This window comes from Pituophis catenifer, unplaced genomic scaffold (genome assembly GCF_029215685.1).
Source record: "Pituophis catenifer annectens isolate HBS135680 unplaced genomic scaffold, rPitCat1.0.hap2 SCAF_14, whole genome shotgun sequence".
Classification (NCBI taxonomy): domain Eukaryota; kingdom Metazoa; phylum Chordata; class Lepidosauria; order Squamata; family Colubridae; genus Pituophis; species Pituophis catenifer.
Genome location: NW_027256894.1, coordinates 9955050 through 9970064, shown reverse-complemented (window position 1 = coordinate 9970064; position 15015 = coordinate 9955050). Strand labels below are relative to the sequence as shown.

The following is a 15015-nucleotide window of genomic DNA, read 5'->3' as shown; positions in this document are numbered from 1 at the left end:
TATTCTGCTGTGGCCACATAGGAATGTTGGGTAAGGTCATCATCAGTGGAGGGGAAGCAGAGATGGGTTTCAGAAGGTTCTGATCAGTTCTGGAGAACCGGTAGCGGGTGTTTTGAGTAGCTTGGAGAACCGGTAGTAAAAATTCTGACTGGCCCCGCCCCCATCTATTCTCTGCCTCCCAAATCCCAGCTGATTGGGAGGAAATGGAAATTTTGAGTAACCTTCCCCTGGATTAGGGAGGGAATGGAGATTTTACAGTATACTTCTCCTGGAATGGGGCAGGAATGGAGATTTTACAGTATCCTTCCCTTAGCAATTGATGTATATGTATGCCAGTTGCAGTGTGCCATAGTCATTTGATCACTATTTAAATCCTTTCCAGCTAGCTTCCAACAAGTGAAATCAATTGGAAAAGTTGGATTTGGTTAATGACTTAAGAACCACAGTGGTTTCCTTAATAACTAGGTTAAAAGGTTGTAAAATCATATGCGACTCACTTAACCGCCTTGCTTAGGAATATAAAATCTGGTATCTGTAGCAGTTGTAAGTTGACAATTACCTTTATTTCTGAAATTGTCCTTCAAATGAGTATCCAGGATTTACCCTCCTTTAGAAATCTCTAAAGGAGATTAAATATCTAAAAATTTCTTTTTGTTATGACAATAACGGGAAAACCACCCCCACTTGATCCCCATTAGAAAATCGGCTGTGATGGGATCATTGGATCCTCTGCCAAAGAAGATCACTGTGGCATTTGTAACGGAAATGGGAAAACCTGCAAAGTGGTGAAAGGTGACTTCAACCATACGAAAGGGATGGGTGAGTAATTTTTGCACTTAGGAGGACTGGAAGATCCTAATTTGGCATAACACATCATCATCTTCTTTTAATGACCCCATAATCCTTTGCGGGGGGTGGAGTCTGGGCAACTGAATCGAGCTAGCAGAGTGTTTACTGGCCGGATGCCTTTCCTGTCACCAGTGCAGAGTTTTGTTCAGCAGACGTCGTCTCATTGTGCCCAGAGAGAGAAATATCTGCCTCTACCTAGGATCGAACTCACTGATTGTGAGGCGAGAGCTCCACCTCTAGGCCACCGCACCATTCAGCATTTGGCATAACCGTGTTATGAGGATAAGCCATAATTAACCACGTTAAGATGATAAAGGGTCTGGCGGCTGAATCATACGACAAAAGGTTGAGAGAGCCTATCGAAGAGAAGGATTAGGGGAGATATGATAACTTACTGACTGACTGACTGACTGACTGACTGACTGACTGACTGACTGACTGACTTGTTTGTTTGTTTGTTTGTTTGTTTGTTTGTTTATTTATTTATTTATTTATTTATTTATTTATTTATTTATTTATTTATTTATTTATTTATTGGTTCGATTTATATGCCGCCCTTTCTCCGGAGACTCAGGGCGACTTACAATGCGTTAAGCAATAGCCTTCATACTTTTGTATGTACCTGCTTAGTAGGGCTTTTGCCCCCCGCCCCCCCAAGCGGTGTTCTTTTTTATACAAAGTCAGCTTATTGCCCCCACAATCCGGGTCCTCATTTTACCTACCTCGGAAGGATGGAAGGCTGAGTCAACCTTGAGCCTGGTGAGATTTGAACTTGCAGTAATTGCAGGCAAGTTCTTCTAGAACTTTAGAGGCTATCACAGAGAAGAGAGGGTTGAGCTACTCTCCAAAGCACTCGAGGGCAGGAGAAGAAGTAAGGATAGAAACTTAGAGGATATGTAAGGATAGAGATCTACAACTAAGGAGAAATTTCCTGACAGTGAGAACAATTAATCAGTGGAACGGCTTGGCCCTGAGAGTGGTGGGTGCTCCATCACTGGAGACTTGCAAGAAAAGATGAGACAACCATTTGTCCGGGATAGTATAACGCCTCCTGCTTTGGATATAGGGTTGGACTTTACGACCCCCAATGTCAGTTCCAGCCCAATGATTCTATGTTCTGTGTCAGCACTTTTATCAGTTTTCAGCAGGCGAAGATCATCTAGGAATAACTTATCTGATTTGAGTGACAGAATTCCATAAACATGGAAGGAACATTTTTAATGCCACGGCTGGCATAGGAAACCCGTTTTTTTTCTCTATGACACAAGGACAGTTTTTCCCCCATGCCATCACTCTGCTAAACAACTAATCCCCACAACCCTGTCAGACTATCTGAAAAGGCAATATTCCCATCATTATTCTCGTCTTCCCTATTCCCTATCTCCTTATCTTCTTATGACTATAACTTTGTTGTTTATCACTATTGTTGTATGTACATTGAGAGATTATACACCGGAAACAAATTCCTTGTGTCCAATCACACTTGGCCAATAAAGAATTCTATTCTATTCTATTCTATTCTATTCTATTCTATTCTATTCTATTCTATTCTATTCTATTCTATTCTATTCTATTCTATTCTATTCTACTCTACTCTAAAGGGACGCGTTGGCTCAGTGGCTAAGACACTGAACTTGTTGATCAAAAGGTTGGCAGTTCAGCGGTTCGAATCCCTAGTGACGCATAACAGGGTGAACTCCCGTTACTTGTCCCAGCTTCTGCCAACCGAGCAGTTCGAAAGCAGGTAAAAAATGCAAGTAGAAAAATAGGGACCATCTTTGGTGGGAAGGTAACAGCATTCCGTGCGCCTTTGGTGTTTAGTCATGCCGGCCACATGACCACGGAGACGTCTTCTTCAGATAGCGCTGGCTCTTTAGCTTTGAAACGGAGATGAGCACCGCCCCCTAGAGTCGGGAACGACTAGCACATATGTGCGAGGGGAACCTTTACCTTTAATCATACTTGGCCAATAAAGAATTCTATTCTATTCTATCCTATCCTATCCTATCCTATCCTATCCTATCCTATCCTATCCTATCCTATCCTATCCTATCCTATCCTATCCTATCCTATCCCATTCCATTGCACTCCACTCCACTCCACTCCACTCCTATTCTATTCTATTCTATTCTATTCTATTCTATTCTATTCTATTCTATTCTATTCTATTCTATTCTATTCTATTCTATTCTATTCTATGCCTATGCCTATGCCTATGCCTATGCCTATGCCTATGCCTATGCCTATGCCTATGCCTATGCCTATGCCTATGCCTATTTCTATTTTCTTTTTTTAAAATCATTTGTCCCCTTCCTCACTTGCCTGTTCCCTTTGCTACCCTAGTTAAAGTAACAGGGGCCAGGTCTTTTCATTTTTTAAAATCTGCTGATGATGTTAATTGCCAATCATTGCTGACCCTTTTCCACTATTTTTCTATTTTGGGTTGCATGTGATAACTTGATGCACACATATTGTTTTGCTGTCCCATGGAAAACAAGCCACCCTGAGAATCATAACTGAACTTGAACAAAACGGGTTATTTATAAACCCACGTGACCTTCGCCAAAAAAGTAGAGAAGCGATGGGTTATTTATATATTTTGAAATGAGTTTCTTGTCAAGGTGCCACCAAGTCCTATTAGAGTACTGGGCTGTTTTGTTTCAATTCAGATTTGCTGTTCTGTGTCCAAGTTAGCCAGTTCCCCAAAGAGAATTGCTTTGTAATAGATATCAGAGAGCTGTTGCAAGGAAAATTGTCTCCCGCTGCTGATTGGGTTGTCCTGAAGAAAGATTATTTCTGCTGACTGCTGACTTGTGCAAACATTCCCTGCTGGTGTAACTAAACATGTGCCAATTCCCTTTTTCCCCCCTTCTTCTTCTTAGTCTCCAATAGTCAATGTAAGAAGGTTTCCACCTGTGTGATGGCCAGGACCAAGGCAGTGCCCAAGTGTTTCTCGTGTAAGATGCCTCGGTTGCTTTCTATGGTGCTGGGAGATAGATCCTCTCTCGGTGTTGGGTCTTCCTCTGTGTTCTTTGGTTGACTTGAAATGCCGACATGGCATCCTACTCAAAGGAGAAGCTGTGGATATATTTCAAAGCTCTTTTGTTGTCCGTGTCCTTTCTTTATATGAATCTTTTCACTGACTTCTCGGGGTGGAAAAATGCATCTTGGACATTCATTTTCTTAATTACTTCCCCTTCCAAAGGGATTTTCTTTTCTTTCCATCTTTATGCAAATACTACCTCACTGCCGTTATTATATGTATAATCAAGTATATATTTTCTTTACTAATTTTCTCTGGTAATATACCCAATAGGAACAGCTCAGGTTTTAAATTAATATGTTGTTGGATCATTTCTTCTAACCATGTCTTAATTCTGCTCCAATAGTCTCTAGCTTCTGGGCATGTTCATCACATATGATAATAAGATCCTGGTATTTGATGGCATTTCCAACGTTTAGCTGATTTGTCTTTAAACGTTTCTGCCAATTTTTCCGGAGGCACATGCCATCTATAAAACATTTTATATTGATTCTCTTTATATGCAGTGGACATTGTTAGTTTATACTTCCTTTCCCATAACTGTTGCCATCTATTGAGCTCAATTGAATTCAATTGGAGATTCATTTTCTGATGAATGGGCTCCTCCATAATTCTAACTTTTAGCACGAGTAGGGTTAACTATACAGGAAATCCTTGACTTATGATTTTTTTTTTCTTTTAGTAACCTTTCAAAGTGACAATGGCACTGAAAAAAAATCTGATTTATGGCCAGACCTTCCTCTAGGATTATCCACAGCATTCCCATGGATACGTGCTCAAATTCGAGCACTGAATTTGGCACCCGGCATGTATTTACGATAGTTGAATAATCCCAGGGTCATGTGATCCCCGTTAGTGACCTTCCCAGCTGGCTTTTGGCAAGCAGAGTCAATGGAGGAAGCTGGATTTGCTTAACAACCATATAATTCACTTAATGGTTGCAGTTAGTTGCTTAACGACCATGGCCCCCCCAAAAAAGTTTGCATGATTCTCTTAAGAGCCAACTGGCTTAGCAATAGCTATCTATTCGGCACTTGGTGAGTAAAAGGTTTACTACCAGTGGTATAGAGTCACCTGCCTGAGTAGGAGATTGGACTAAAAGACCTCCACGGTCCCTTCCAACTCTATTATTTTCTTGTGATGGTTTTCCTCCAAGGACTCCATGGCTAGAGGCAAAAAAGACGGAATGACGGTATCAAAGACTGAAGGAAACGATTGCTCACTAGTTCTTTCCAGATATCTCAGGGAAGGCACAGCACCAGCTGTTCTTCCTCTGTGAACCTTCACAGGGATAAAGGCAATCTTTTTTGTCCCCTTCGCTCCGCTCTCTTCCCATCGGCTCAGGTGTCTCCCCTCATGTGAGCCCTTGCGATATAATTTTAACGCCCCATTCTCTTCAAGCCCAGTTGTGCATTCCTGAGGCCTTGATGTAACGCAGGCAAGACAGAAAGGATTGTGTGCCAGAAAAGAGAGAATTGTTCCTGAGATGGAGTGCACTTGCATGTAATACCACGAATGAACAAATAACGAAGAGTTCCCAGGGGACTTTGGAAACCTGATTGTTCGATCTGAAAATTATTTTGAGCTCAATGGATTGGAATGGAACCTAAAAAGAATGGAGCCTGGTATTCTGTTGTAGCACAGTTGTCTTCACTGTCTCTCTGGAATCGGCGTCGAAAGGAATGAACCAAATTCTATTGAAAGTTGAGAACAATTTAATTGCTGTAGAGTTTTTTTTGTGTGTGGTCATTTCAGTAAATTGAAATTTACTGATCTTTCTGGAATCCCTGCTACAATTGCAGACTGCTAAGGGAGTGGTGGCTTGCAAATGGTGAGAGCAGGGATGGGCTGCTGGGGGTTCGTAGAGGTTCGGGAGAACCTCTAACTAAGATTCTGTGCAGTTCGGAGAACCCCCAAATCCCACTCCTGGCTGCCCTCCCGCCCCTCACCTCCCAGGAGTCCCCATGTGGCCCGTTTTGGATGCAGGCAAATGCAAGGCACACTCGGAGCCTTGGGGAGGGTAAAAAATAGGCCTATCTGAAGTTCTGGAAGACTGGAAATGGGCCGTTTGTGGCCTCCAGAGGGCCTCCGGAGCCTACGTAGGTTGTTTTTGCCCTCCCAGAGGCTTGAGAAAAGACTCGGGAGCCCGGGGAGGGCAAAAAGCCCCCGCCCCCCATGGTGCAGGAGGCTGACTAGACCACACCCACCATGGCCACGCCCACCCAGCAACCAGGCAGAGAATCCCTTGCTAAAATTTTTGAAGCGCACCCCTGGGTGAGAGACTGTATCAAGACTCACATTTCTCTAAATGCTGAGAAATTGACTTCCATTAATTTATAAGGGTAAAAAGAAAGTCAAAACCCCAGGAGTCTAAGACGTAGCATTGTATTTGGTAAATAATTTGTTAACGCCACATCTAATTGTCCCAAAGGTGCTTTTTCAAATGGCAACTCTGGACTCTTTTGGTTTTCCCTTGAAGAGGTTTCCCTTCTCATCCAAGAAGCTGAGAACTGAAAAAGAGAACTGAAGAAGCTTCTTGGATGAGAAGCGAAACCTCTTCAAGGAAAAACGAAAAAAAGTACAATTGCCTTTGAGGGGGAAAAAAACCCTTTGGGACAACCATGACCTGGATCAGGGGTGAAATGCTCCCGGTTCGGACCGGATCGCCCAATCCGGGAGCGATGGCGGCAGGTGGTTCGGAGAATCGGTAGCAAAAATCCCTGTGCCCCCCCCCAATGCCCAGCTGAGCCACGCGATCATCAGAGGCTTTTTTTTTTACTTTTAAAAGCATTTTTTCTACAACCTCTTCGGTCGAAAAAATGCTTTTAAAAGTAAAAAAAAAAAGCCGCTGATGATCGTGCAGCTCAGCTGGGATCATCAGAGGCTTTTAAAAGCGTTTTTTACAACCTCTTCAGCCAAAGTGGTTGTAGAAAAAATGTTTTTAAAAGAAAAAAAAAGCCTCTGCCGATCAGGCAACTCAGCTGGGATCGTCAGAGCCTTTTGAAAGCATTTTTTTAACAACCTCTTCGGCCTGAAGAGGTTGTAGAAAAAATGTTTTTAAAAGTAAAAAAAAAAAGTTGGCCATACCCACCCAGTCACATTACTCCCCCCCTCCACCAAACCACACCCACAGAACTGGTAGTAACAAATTTTACATTTCACCACTGACCTGGATGACTGAGAATCTCCATAGACGCACATCCACATTTACTTACTTAAATCCCATGAAGTCAGATGAAGCAAATAGTGCTTAAGTGAAAGTCTATAAGATTTCAATAGGCAGGATTTAGTTAACTATCTCTTTATTCAAATCAGAATTGCCCAGTTCCTGGAACAAGTACATTTGGTTTTCGCTTATAATATGGAAATAGACGAAGATTCTTCCCATTGGGATTGATTTCTTCATTTCTCCTGAATATTGGTATTGCTTTGATGTGTTCAGTCACTGGATATTTAGTATAAATCTGGGTCTAGCTGGAAGCCATGGAGGATCCGACAAAAGATTACTTTTTAAAATTCTTTAAATTTCTGGATAAAATCTTGAAATCGTACTTTTAAAGAATGTCCATAAGTTTGTCCTAACATTGGTGACATGTATACTTTCAGGCAGCTTTCTACCATCTTCCCTTTGGCTATGTCTTGTTATATTATGTCACCTTATCGGTGATGATAATTTTTGGTTTGGGGTCTGTCGGTATTGTTTTTTTTTTATTTATATAAGCATTTATTTTACTGGGTTTGTATATCACTCCAGTTACATCTGGCCTCCAACAATAATAAAGCTAAAGCTAAAAAAGACCCTACAATAATACCATGTTTCCCCGAAAATAAGACCGGGTCTTATATTAATTTTTGCTCCAAAAGATGCATTAGGGCTTATTTTTTGGTTAGGGTTTATTTTGGGGGAGGGAAATACAGTACTAAATGCACCATCTGGCTGACAATCTTAACTGGGGCTTATTTTGTGGGGTAGGGCTTATATTATGAGCATCCTGAAAAATCATGCTAGGGCTTGTTTTCCGGTTGGGTCTTATTTTTGAGGAAACAGGGTATAACAATATAGACTTTCAATAGTAAAGAATATATATGTAACTTAGGGTTGAACTGTTGGGATCTTAGTGTTCTCGAAGCTGGTTGATTCCTGCAGAGATTTTACTACCAAGCTATGTAGTAACATCATCAATGCATCATTAGGGCATGATGATGTTACTTTGCTTGCTAATGAAACAACTGTACGAGAATACTCAATTTCTCAAATACTAAAGAACATCTGTAATGCCGACTCTTCCTGCAGAAGGGATATAAACCCTTCAAATTCCTGAAGGCCCGTGGAAATAATTCGCCAGCTACAATTTGCCATCTTAGAACGTGATGGCTCGATACAATTTGAACATGCTGAATAAGAGCAAGTCCAAATTCTTGCTCCCAAGCTGTATGTTAGACAGCTGTTTCCCTGGATTATGACCACTTACATAACTGTGGTTGTAATAACGATTAAAACGATAGTTAACACTAAAGGCGAGACGATCGTCAGATACACTGAAATCATAACAGTGCTGAACTCAACATGTTGGCGCCAGATTCTTAACTCTGAATTTTCTATTGACCCTCTTTTCAGTTTTCCTTTCTGCGGTATTAAGCTATTTCTTGGGTAAACTAATGAACGGAGAAGAAAATGAAAAATGAATGTGTAGTCAGGGCGAGGATCGTAACATAGAAAGATTAATAAGGGGAAGACAAAAAGACAAAAACAAGGAATGGTTATTGAAACAGATGCTCTGTTATCATATTGCTCTTGATAGGAAATGCTTCTGGTAGAAACCAAATCCAAGTTTTCCAATATGGTCCCTTCCGGATACACAATAGGATACCAGGTCTGGGAAGGTTGACTAGCCGGGATGGGCATGATTGATTGATTGATTGAGTATAGGAGTTATTTTCAATTCCTAGCAACCACATAGCTAGATTTTTTTCTATCTTTCCAATTGTTCTGTTAAGTCTCCCAACGATGCATTCATTGAATTATTTGGGAGAAGTAGATGTAGTTCATTCAGTTTTTATCATATGCTCTTCATGCTTATCTTAAGCAGGTATTGTCCTAGTTTGCCACTTATGCAAAAGCATAATTTATTGAGCCATATTAAAATAAATAAGGGACGCAGTGGCTAAGATGCTGAGCTTGTCGATCACAAGGTTGGAAGTTCAGCGGTTCGAATCCCTAGTGCCACGTAATGGGGTGAGCTCCTGTTACTTGTCATAGCTTCTGCCAACCTAGCAGTTCGAAAGCACATAAAAAATGCAAGTAGAAAAATAGAGACCACCTTTGGTGGGAAGGTAGCAGCGTTCCGTGCGCCTTTGGCGTTTAGTCATGCTGGCCACATGACCATGGAGACATCTTCGAACAGCGCTGGCTCTTCAGCTTTGAAACAGAGATGAGTACCGCCCCCTAGAGCTGGGAATGACTAGCACATATGTGCGAGGGAAACCTTTACCTTTAATTTATTTTATTAAATCAACCAATTGGTTAGGCCGGCATGGTACATAGTTAGGCAAGGCATAAATTATGGCTTGCCAGCCACAGTGATTGAATATGTGTGAAGAACGGAGTCAAGTTTCCCACAAATTAAAATGGCCGGCAAATTAGTTGGAAGCCAAAAGAAATAGAAATATCCTTAAAGGGCTTTCTTAGAACAGTTTTTATTCATGGAACAAGTTACAACAGCAAGACAATTATTTTAACAGAGCTCTGATCCACACGAAGAAATCCAAATATCACCAACTGGACTTTAATTGCATCTTTTAATTTTAGTTACGTAGGAACTGAATTTGAAATGTGGGCACATTCATTTCCTTCTCCCGCTGGAGTCATAATTCACATCTTTGAAATTTGTGTGGCCCAGCGTCTCACCAAATTTCAGAATGAGTGTTGGAGCGGTGAATTTCTTTCTCCAAACTGTAAGGGCTGCGTACTTAGCCACCAAGGCCACTTGTCAGTTTCCCTGGGAATTTACTTGGGGATATTCTGTGGCTCATATATTCCTTTTCTTGGTTGTAGGTTATATCGAAGCAGCCGTGATCCCTGCTGGAGCTCGACGTATCCGTGTGATGGAGGACAAACCTGGCCACAGTTTTTTGGGTAAAGAGAGAAAGAGTGAGAAGCGTAGGGATTTGGTTGAAACGTAACAATTGAAACAACATGAGTGGGGATTTGGAGATGAGTTTATTTCATTGACCATCCTTATATCTCAAAGACATTTACTGCTAGGATTCTCATTAAAACCAGGGAGTAATGACACCTGGGCGGGTGGGCTGAGTTTTGCTCCGCCATTGCTACCGGATCGCCAAACCACCGGCCAAGATTGCTGCCGGATCGGGGAATCCAGTCCAATCCAGGAGCATTTCACTCCTGGTTACTTCCTGGTTAAAACCAGGAAGTAACGACATCCAGGCAGGTGGGCGGAGTCTCGTGCTGCCGCTGCTACTGGTTCAACAAACTACCAGCCACCGCCACAATCGGTTCACCCGAACCGGTGCGAACCAGTAGCATTTCACCCCTGTTATAGAGACAGGGGTGAACCTTTTATTGGGATGGACCTTTTATTGTTGTCTATCTGCTTTTCTGTTTTAACCCTGAAGATTGAGGTAACCGAAGTGGCACAGCTTGAGTCAGCTTTTATGATGTGAACGGAGAATATATCTGGCCGGCAAAATCCAGAATTCTGGATCTTTGTCCAACTCTCCATTTCTGCCCGTGGCGTCTGACTTCCTCAGCTCTTGCTTAGCTTTTGAAATTAGTCACGTATTTGGCTTTGGTGATTCTGTTAAGTGTTGTCTGCCTGCTTTTGAGCCCGTTTTCACATCCACACGGGTTAGAAATTTTTTTTCTGGGGGAAAAAAAAAAACAGTCGCTCAGGAAGCTGCCAGGAATGTTCAGTATCACATATTTGCAGGTTCTCCTCCAAAAAAACGGATCGCTGCCAAGATTATCAAACGCCTTGCCTGCTCTGCTGCTTTTATTTCTACTTGTATGGCAGGAAGTATTTGGGCCTTAAAATGTCTCCATTTTTCTAGGCTTTAGCATAGGAAGAAAGTTATCTGCCGTTGCTCTGGTATCTTGCAAATCTTTTGAATTTTTGAAAAATCAGCGCTTTTCTTAACTATGAACTGGATAAATTTGGATTAATTATTATGAACTAGATTAATTTGGATAAGCTGCTGCTGGTCAAAGATTGTTGGCTAGAATGGAGACAGACGTTTTAAAAAGTTACTCATATGATATCCACAGAGGGATTCCCAGCCTAGTTTGGCTTACCTGTTGATCAGTGGTGGGTTCCTTCCGGTTCTGCCCGGTTCTGCCGAGCGGGTAGCGGTGATGATATGACATCACTGAACCAGTTCTGGGCCCCCCTGCCCCCTCACCCCCTGCATTATTCTTACCTGTTATTTGGCCCCACTCCCAATCTATTGCTGCCTCCTGAGTCCCAGCTGATGGCTAGAGGGAAAAAATCTGTTTAAACTCTTGCCGCCAGGCTTCAAAGGGCCACCCTACAGCTGATCAGTGTTAAAAGAAAACAAATGAGTAGACCGGTGCCTGCAAAAATAAATGGGTAGACCGGTGCCTGCAAAAATACATGAGTAGATTGGTACAGCTCTGCAAGCAGTTAAAAGCCTGGTAGACCAGTACCTCTGCTAAATCCTAAATAATTGTCATATGACCATCAAGCCACGCCCACAAAATAAGCCACGCCCACAGAACCAGTAGTAAAAAAATTTAGAACCCACCCCTGCTGTTGATCAAATGTTAGTTGCGAAACGTGACTGCTTTTGTTGTTGTTGCTGCTGTTGTTGTTTTTAACCTGGTTGTCAAGCTTGACTGTTCGCATTAAGCTTCCAGCTCCTTTAGCGCTTCACGCGTCTATCTGATCAGCCTCGTTGCATGAAAATTATCTCATCTGTCTTCACGTTTTGTGAAGGAGATCTTCGCTTCGAAGGAGAACAAATTAACTTGTGTTGATAGATTCATTTTTACAAAGCAGATGTAGCTGAATTCCTTGAAAGGCCGCTTTTCTCCCCCCGCCCATCTCCCCCGGATGACAATAGAAAATTGCTACCTATATTTCAGTACAGGCAATCCTCGACTTACTTGTTTCGTGACTCTTCAATTTTTTTTTACTAACGGTTCTGTGGGCGTGCCTTGGTGGGTGTGGTGTGTTGTGGCTTGGTGGGCATGGCTTGGTGGGCGTGGCAGGAGAAGCATACTGCAAAATCCCCATTCCCACCCCATTCCTGGGGGAAGGATATTGCAAAATCTCCATTCCCACCCCACTCCAGGGAAAGTATACTGCAAAATCCCCATTCCCACCCCACTCCTGGGGGAAGGATACTGCAAAATCCCCATTCCCTCTCCACTCCAGGGGAAGGATACTGCAAAATCCCCATTCCCTCCCCACTCCAGGGGGAAAGATATTGTAAAATCTCCATTCCTATCCCACTCCAGGGGAAGGATACTGCAAAATCCCCATTCCCTCCCCACTCCAGGGGAAGGATACTGCAAAATCTCCATTCCCACCCCACTCTGGGAACAGCCAGAGGTGGCATTTGCCGGTTCTCTAAACTACTCAAATTTCCGCTACCAGTTCTCCAGAACCTGTCGGAATGTGTTGGATTTCATCCTTGCTTGGGACCGTTTTTCACACGTACAACCTTTGCAGCATCCCCATGGTCATATGATCAAATTTCAGATGAATGGGGACGTATTTATGATGGTTGCAGGGTCGTGCAGTGATCACTTTTTGTGACTTCCTGACAAGCAAAATCAATGGGGAAGTCAGATTCTCTTAACAACCGTGTTACCAACTTAACAACTGCAGAGATACTCTTAACAACTGTGCCAAGACCCAACTGTGCCTTTTGAGGAGACAACTGGACATCCTTGTTATTCTTTGAAGACGTTTCGCTCTTCATCCAGGAAGCTTCTTCAGCTCTGACTGGATGGTGTGGAATGGAAGGATTTATACTCCTTGCAGACAGCTGGTCATTTGCATTCTTTTTAGAGAGTCGTTGAGGCCACTTGGAGGTGTATCTGTGTCCTCAACAATCCGGTCCGAACCGGGAGCATTTCACTCCTGGTCTGAGGTTTGTGCAAACGCTGCTGGGTTTAACCTTGGAGTGATGGCTGGAGCTAATTACATAAAGTTTAGGCGAAGTATGCCTTATTTTTATTTATTTTTTTGTTCTGGATTGGCCCCACACTCTTTGGAAATGAACCTGGCTGCTTCGTGTTGAACTGATGTTTGAGCGAGTTCCTTTCCACCTACTTTCATCCCACGCTGCCTGGCTTGATTTATTTATTTATTTTTGCAAATTATTTTGGACAGGAAATGCCTTACACTTTGGAGGTATCCAGAGCTGGAAAGAATGTGAGTTGAGAGAAAGAGTTGAGAGGGTTGGTTCCTATTCAGGAAGGGTTGGGGTGGGGGGGGTTGGAGCCTGGCAAAAGTTAAGGATGAAGGTGGCTTGAAGACTAGCAGTTCCCATGAACTCCCTTTAGAACTTCAGAAGCTCCAGCTAAAAACACAAGGAAGCGCATAGAAAGATGGATGGATGGATCGTTTGCTGAGGGGACTCGCTTGAATTTGTGGCCTCGAAGAGTAAGGAGAACTCTCCTGAACCACTCTGCCTATTTGATCCTTTGCAGCTTTGAAAGATTCCAGTAAGAAATCCATTAATAGCGACTGGAAAATTGAACTTCCTGGCGAGTTCCAGATAGCGGGGACAACCATTCGTTATGTACGACGAGGTCTGTGGGAGAAGATGTCTGCCAAAGGACCAACCAAAATGCCACTTCATCTTTTGGTAATTGTCTAACTTTTCATTGTATTCTTCGGGCGATCTGAATGTTAGCATTCTTCTGACTTATTTTCTTTCCATACTTACGAAAATGATTTACCTGTTTTTTATTATTATTATTATTATTATTATTATTATTATTATTATTATTATTATTATTATTATTATTATTATTATTTGAATTTGTATACCGCCCTACTCCCGAAGGACTCAGGGCGGTGAACAGCCAGATAAAATACATATAATACAAATGTTAAAAAAGCATTAAAATACAATTAAATAATTGGCCCGGAAAACGAAATTTAAAACACCCCAAATTCATAAGACAAATTTAAAATTGAAGAATTTAAAAAATTTTAAAAGTTTAAAAGAGAGGTTAGACCAGGCCGGCCTGCTGGAAAAGAAATGTTTTGATGGCACGGCGAAAAGCGTGCAGATCCGGGATCCTCCGTATCTCCGGGGGAGCTTGTTCCAGATGGCGGGTGCCCCCACAGAGAAGGCTCTCCCCCTGGGGGCCGCCAGTCGACATTGTTTGGCCAACGGCACCCTGAGGAGCCCCTCTCTATGGGAGCGTACTGGTCGGTGGGAGGCTATTTGTGGTAGCAGGCGGTCCCGCAAATAGCCAGGTCCTAAGCCATGGATGCCAAAGAGATGGAAAATGTCTCCAGATAAAGTGGTGGAAGCGGGAAGATCCTGGTCTCGCTCTCCTGGTTGGCCAAGTCCTTACCAAATAATTTACAGACTTGGAGGTCCCTCCTAATCCAACCTCCTGCTCCAGCAAGAAACCCTAATACCAGTGATGGTTAACCTTTTTGGTGCTGAATGCCAAAGTGTGCGTGGGTGCATGTGCACAAATGCACGCACACATGCCCCAAAACTCAAAATGCAATGCGAGCGCCCCCCCCGCGCATGCGCCCCGTGCACAATCCCCGCTCATGCGCACACAACCCCCATGCATGTGTGCATGCACCCCCTGCGCATGCATCTCCCCCCCCCCCCCCCCCCCGTGCCCCGTTTTGGCTTCCAGGTTGGTTCAGGAGGCTTTCCAGGCCCAAAATGGAGCGCGGAGGCCCCCTCCCGCGCCCCGTTTTGGGCCTGGAAAGCTTCCTGCACCAACCTGCACCCCCCTGCGCATGCACCCACCCCCCTCGCATGTGCGACAGAGACCCGAAGACCAGTTAGCCGGCGGGAGGCATATGTGCATGCGCTGTGGAGTGGGGATGGGGTGACAGCTGGCATGCCCGCAGAGAGGGCTTCACGTGCCACCTGTGGCA

General features: G+C 43.3%; 1 protein-coding gene across 1 annotated transcript in view; it reads left to right on the top strand.

The window, feature by feature from the left end:
* Positions 1–15015, top strand: part of ADAMTS17 (ADAM metallopeptidase with thrombospondin type 1 motif 17) — a 179507-nt gene that overhangs the window by 126823 nt on the left and 37669 nt on the right. The window contains exons 15-18 of the mRNA XM_070953589.1: positions 699–819; positions 3732–3806; positions 9948–10028; positions 13590–13747. Coding sequence (XP_070809690.1) covers positions 699–819; positions 3732–3806; positions 9948–10028; positions 13590–13747 — 435 coding nt within the window. The remainder of the gene's footprint in view (positions 1–698; positions 820–3731; positions 3807–9947; positions 10029–13589; positions 13748–15015) is intronic.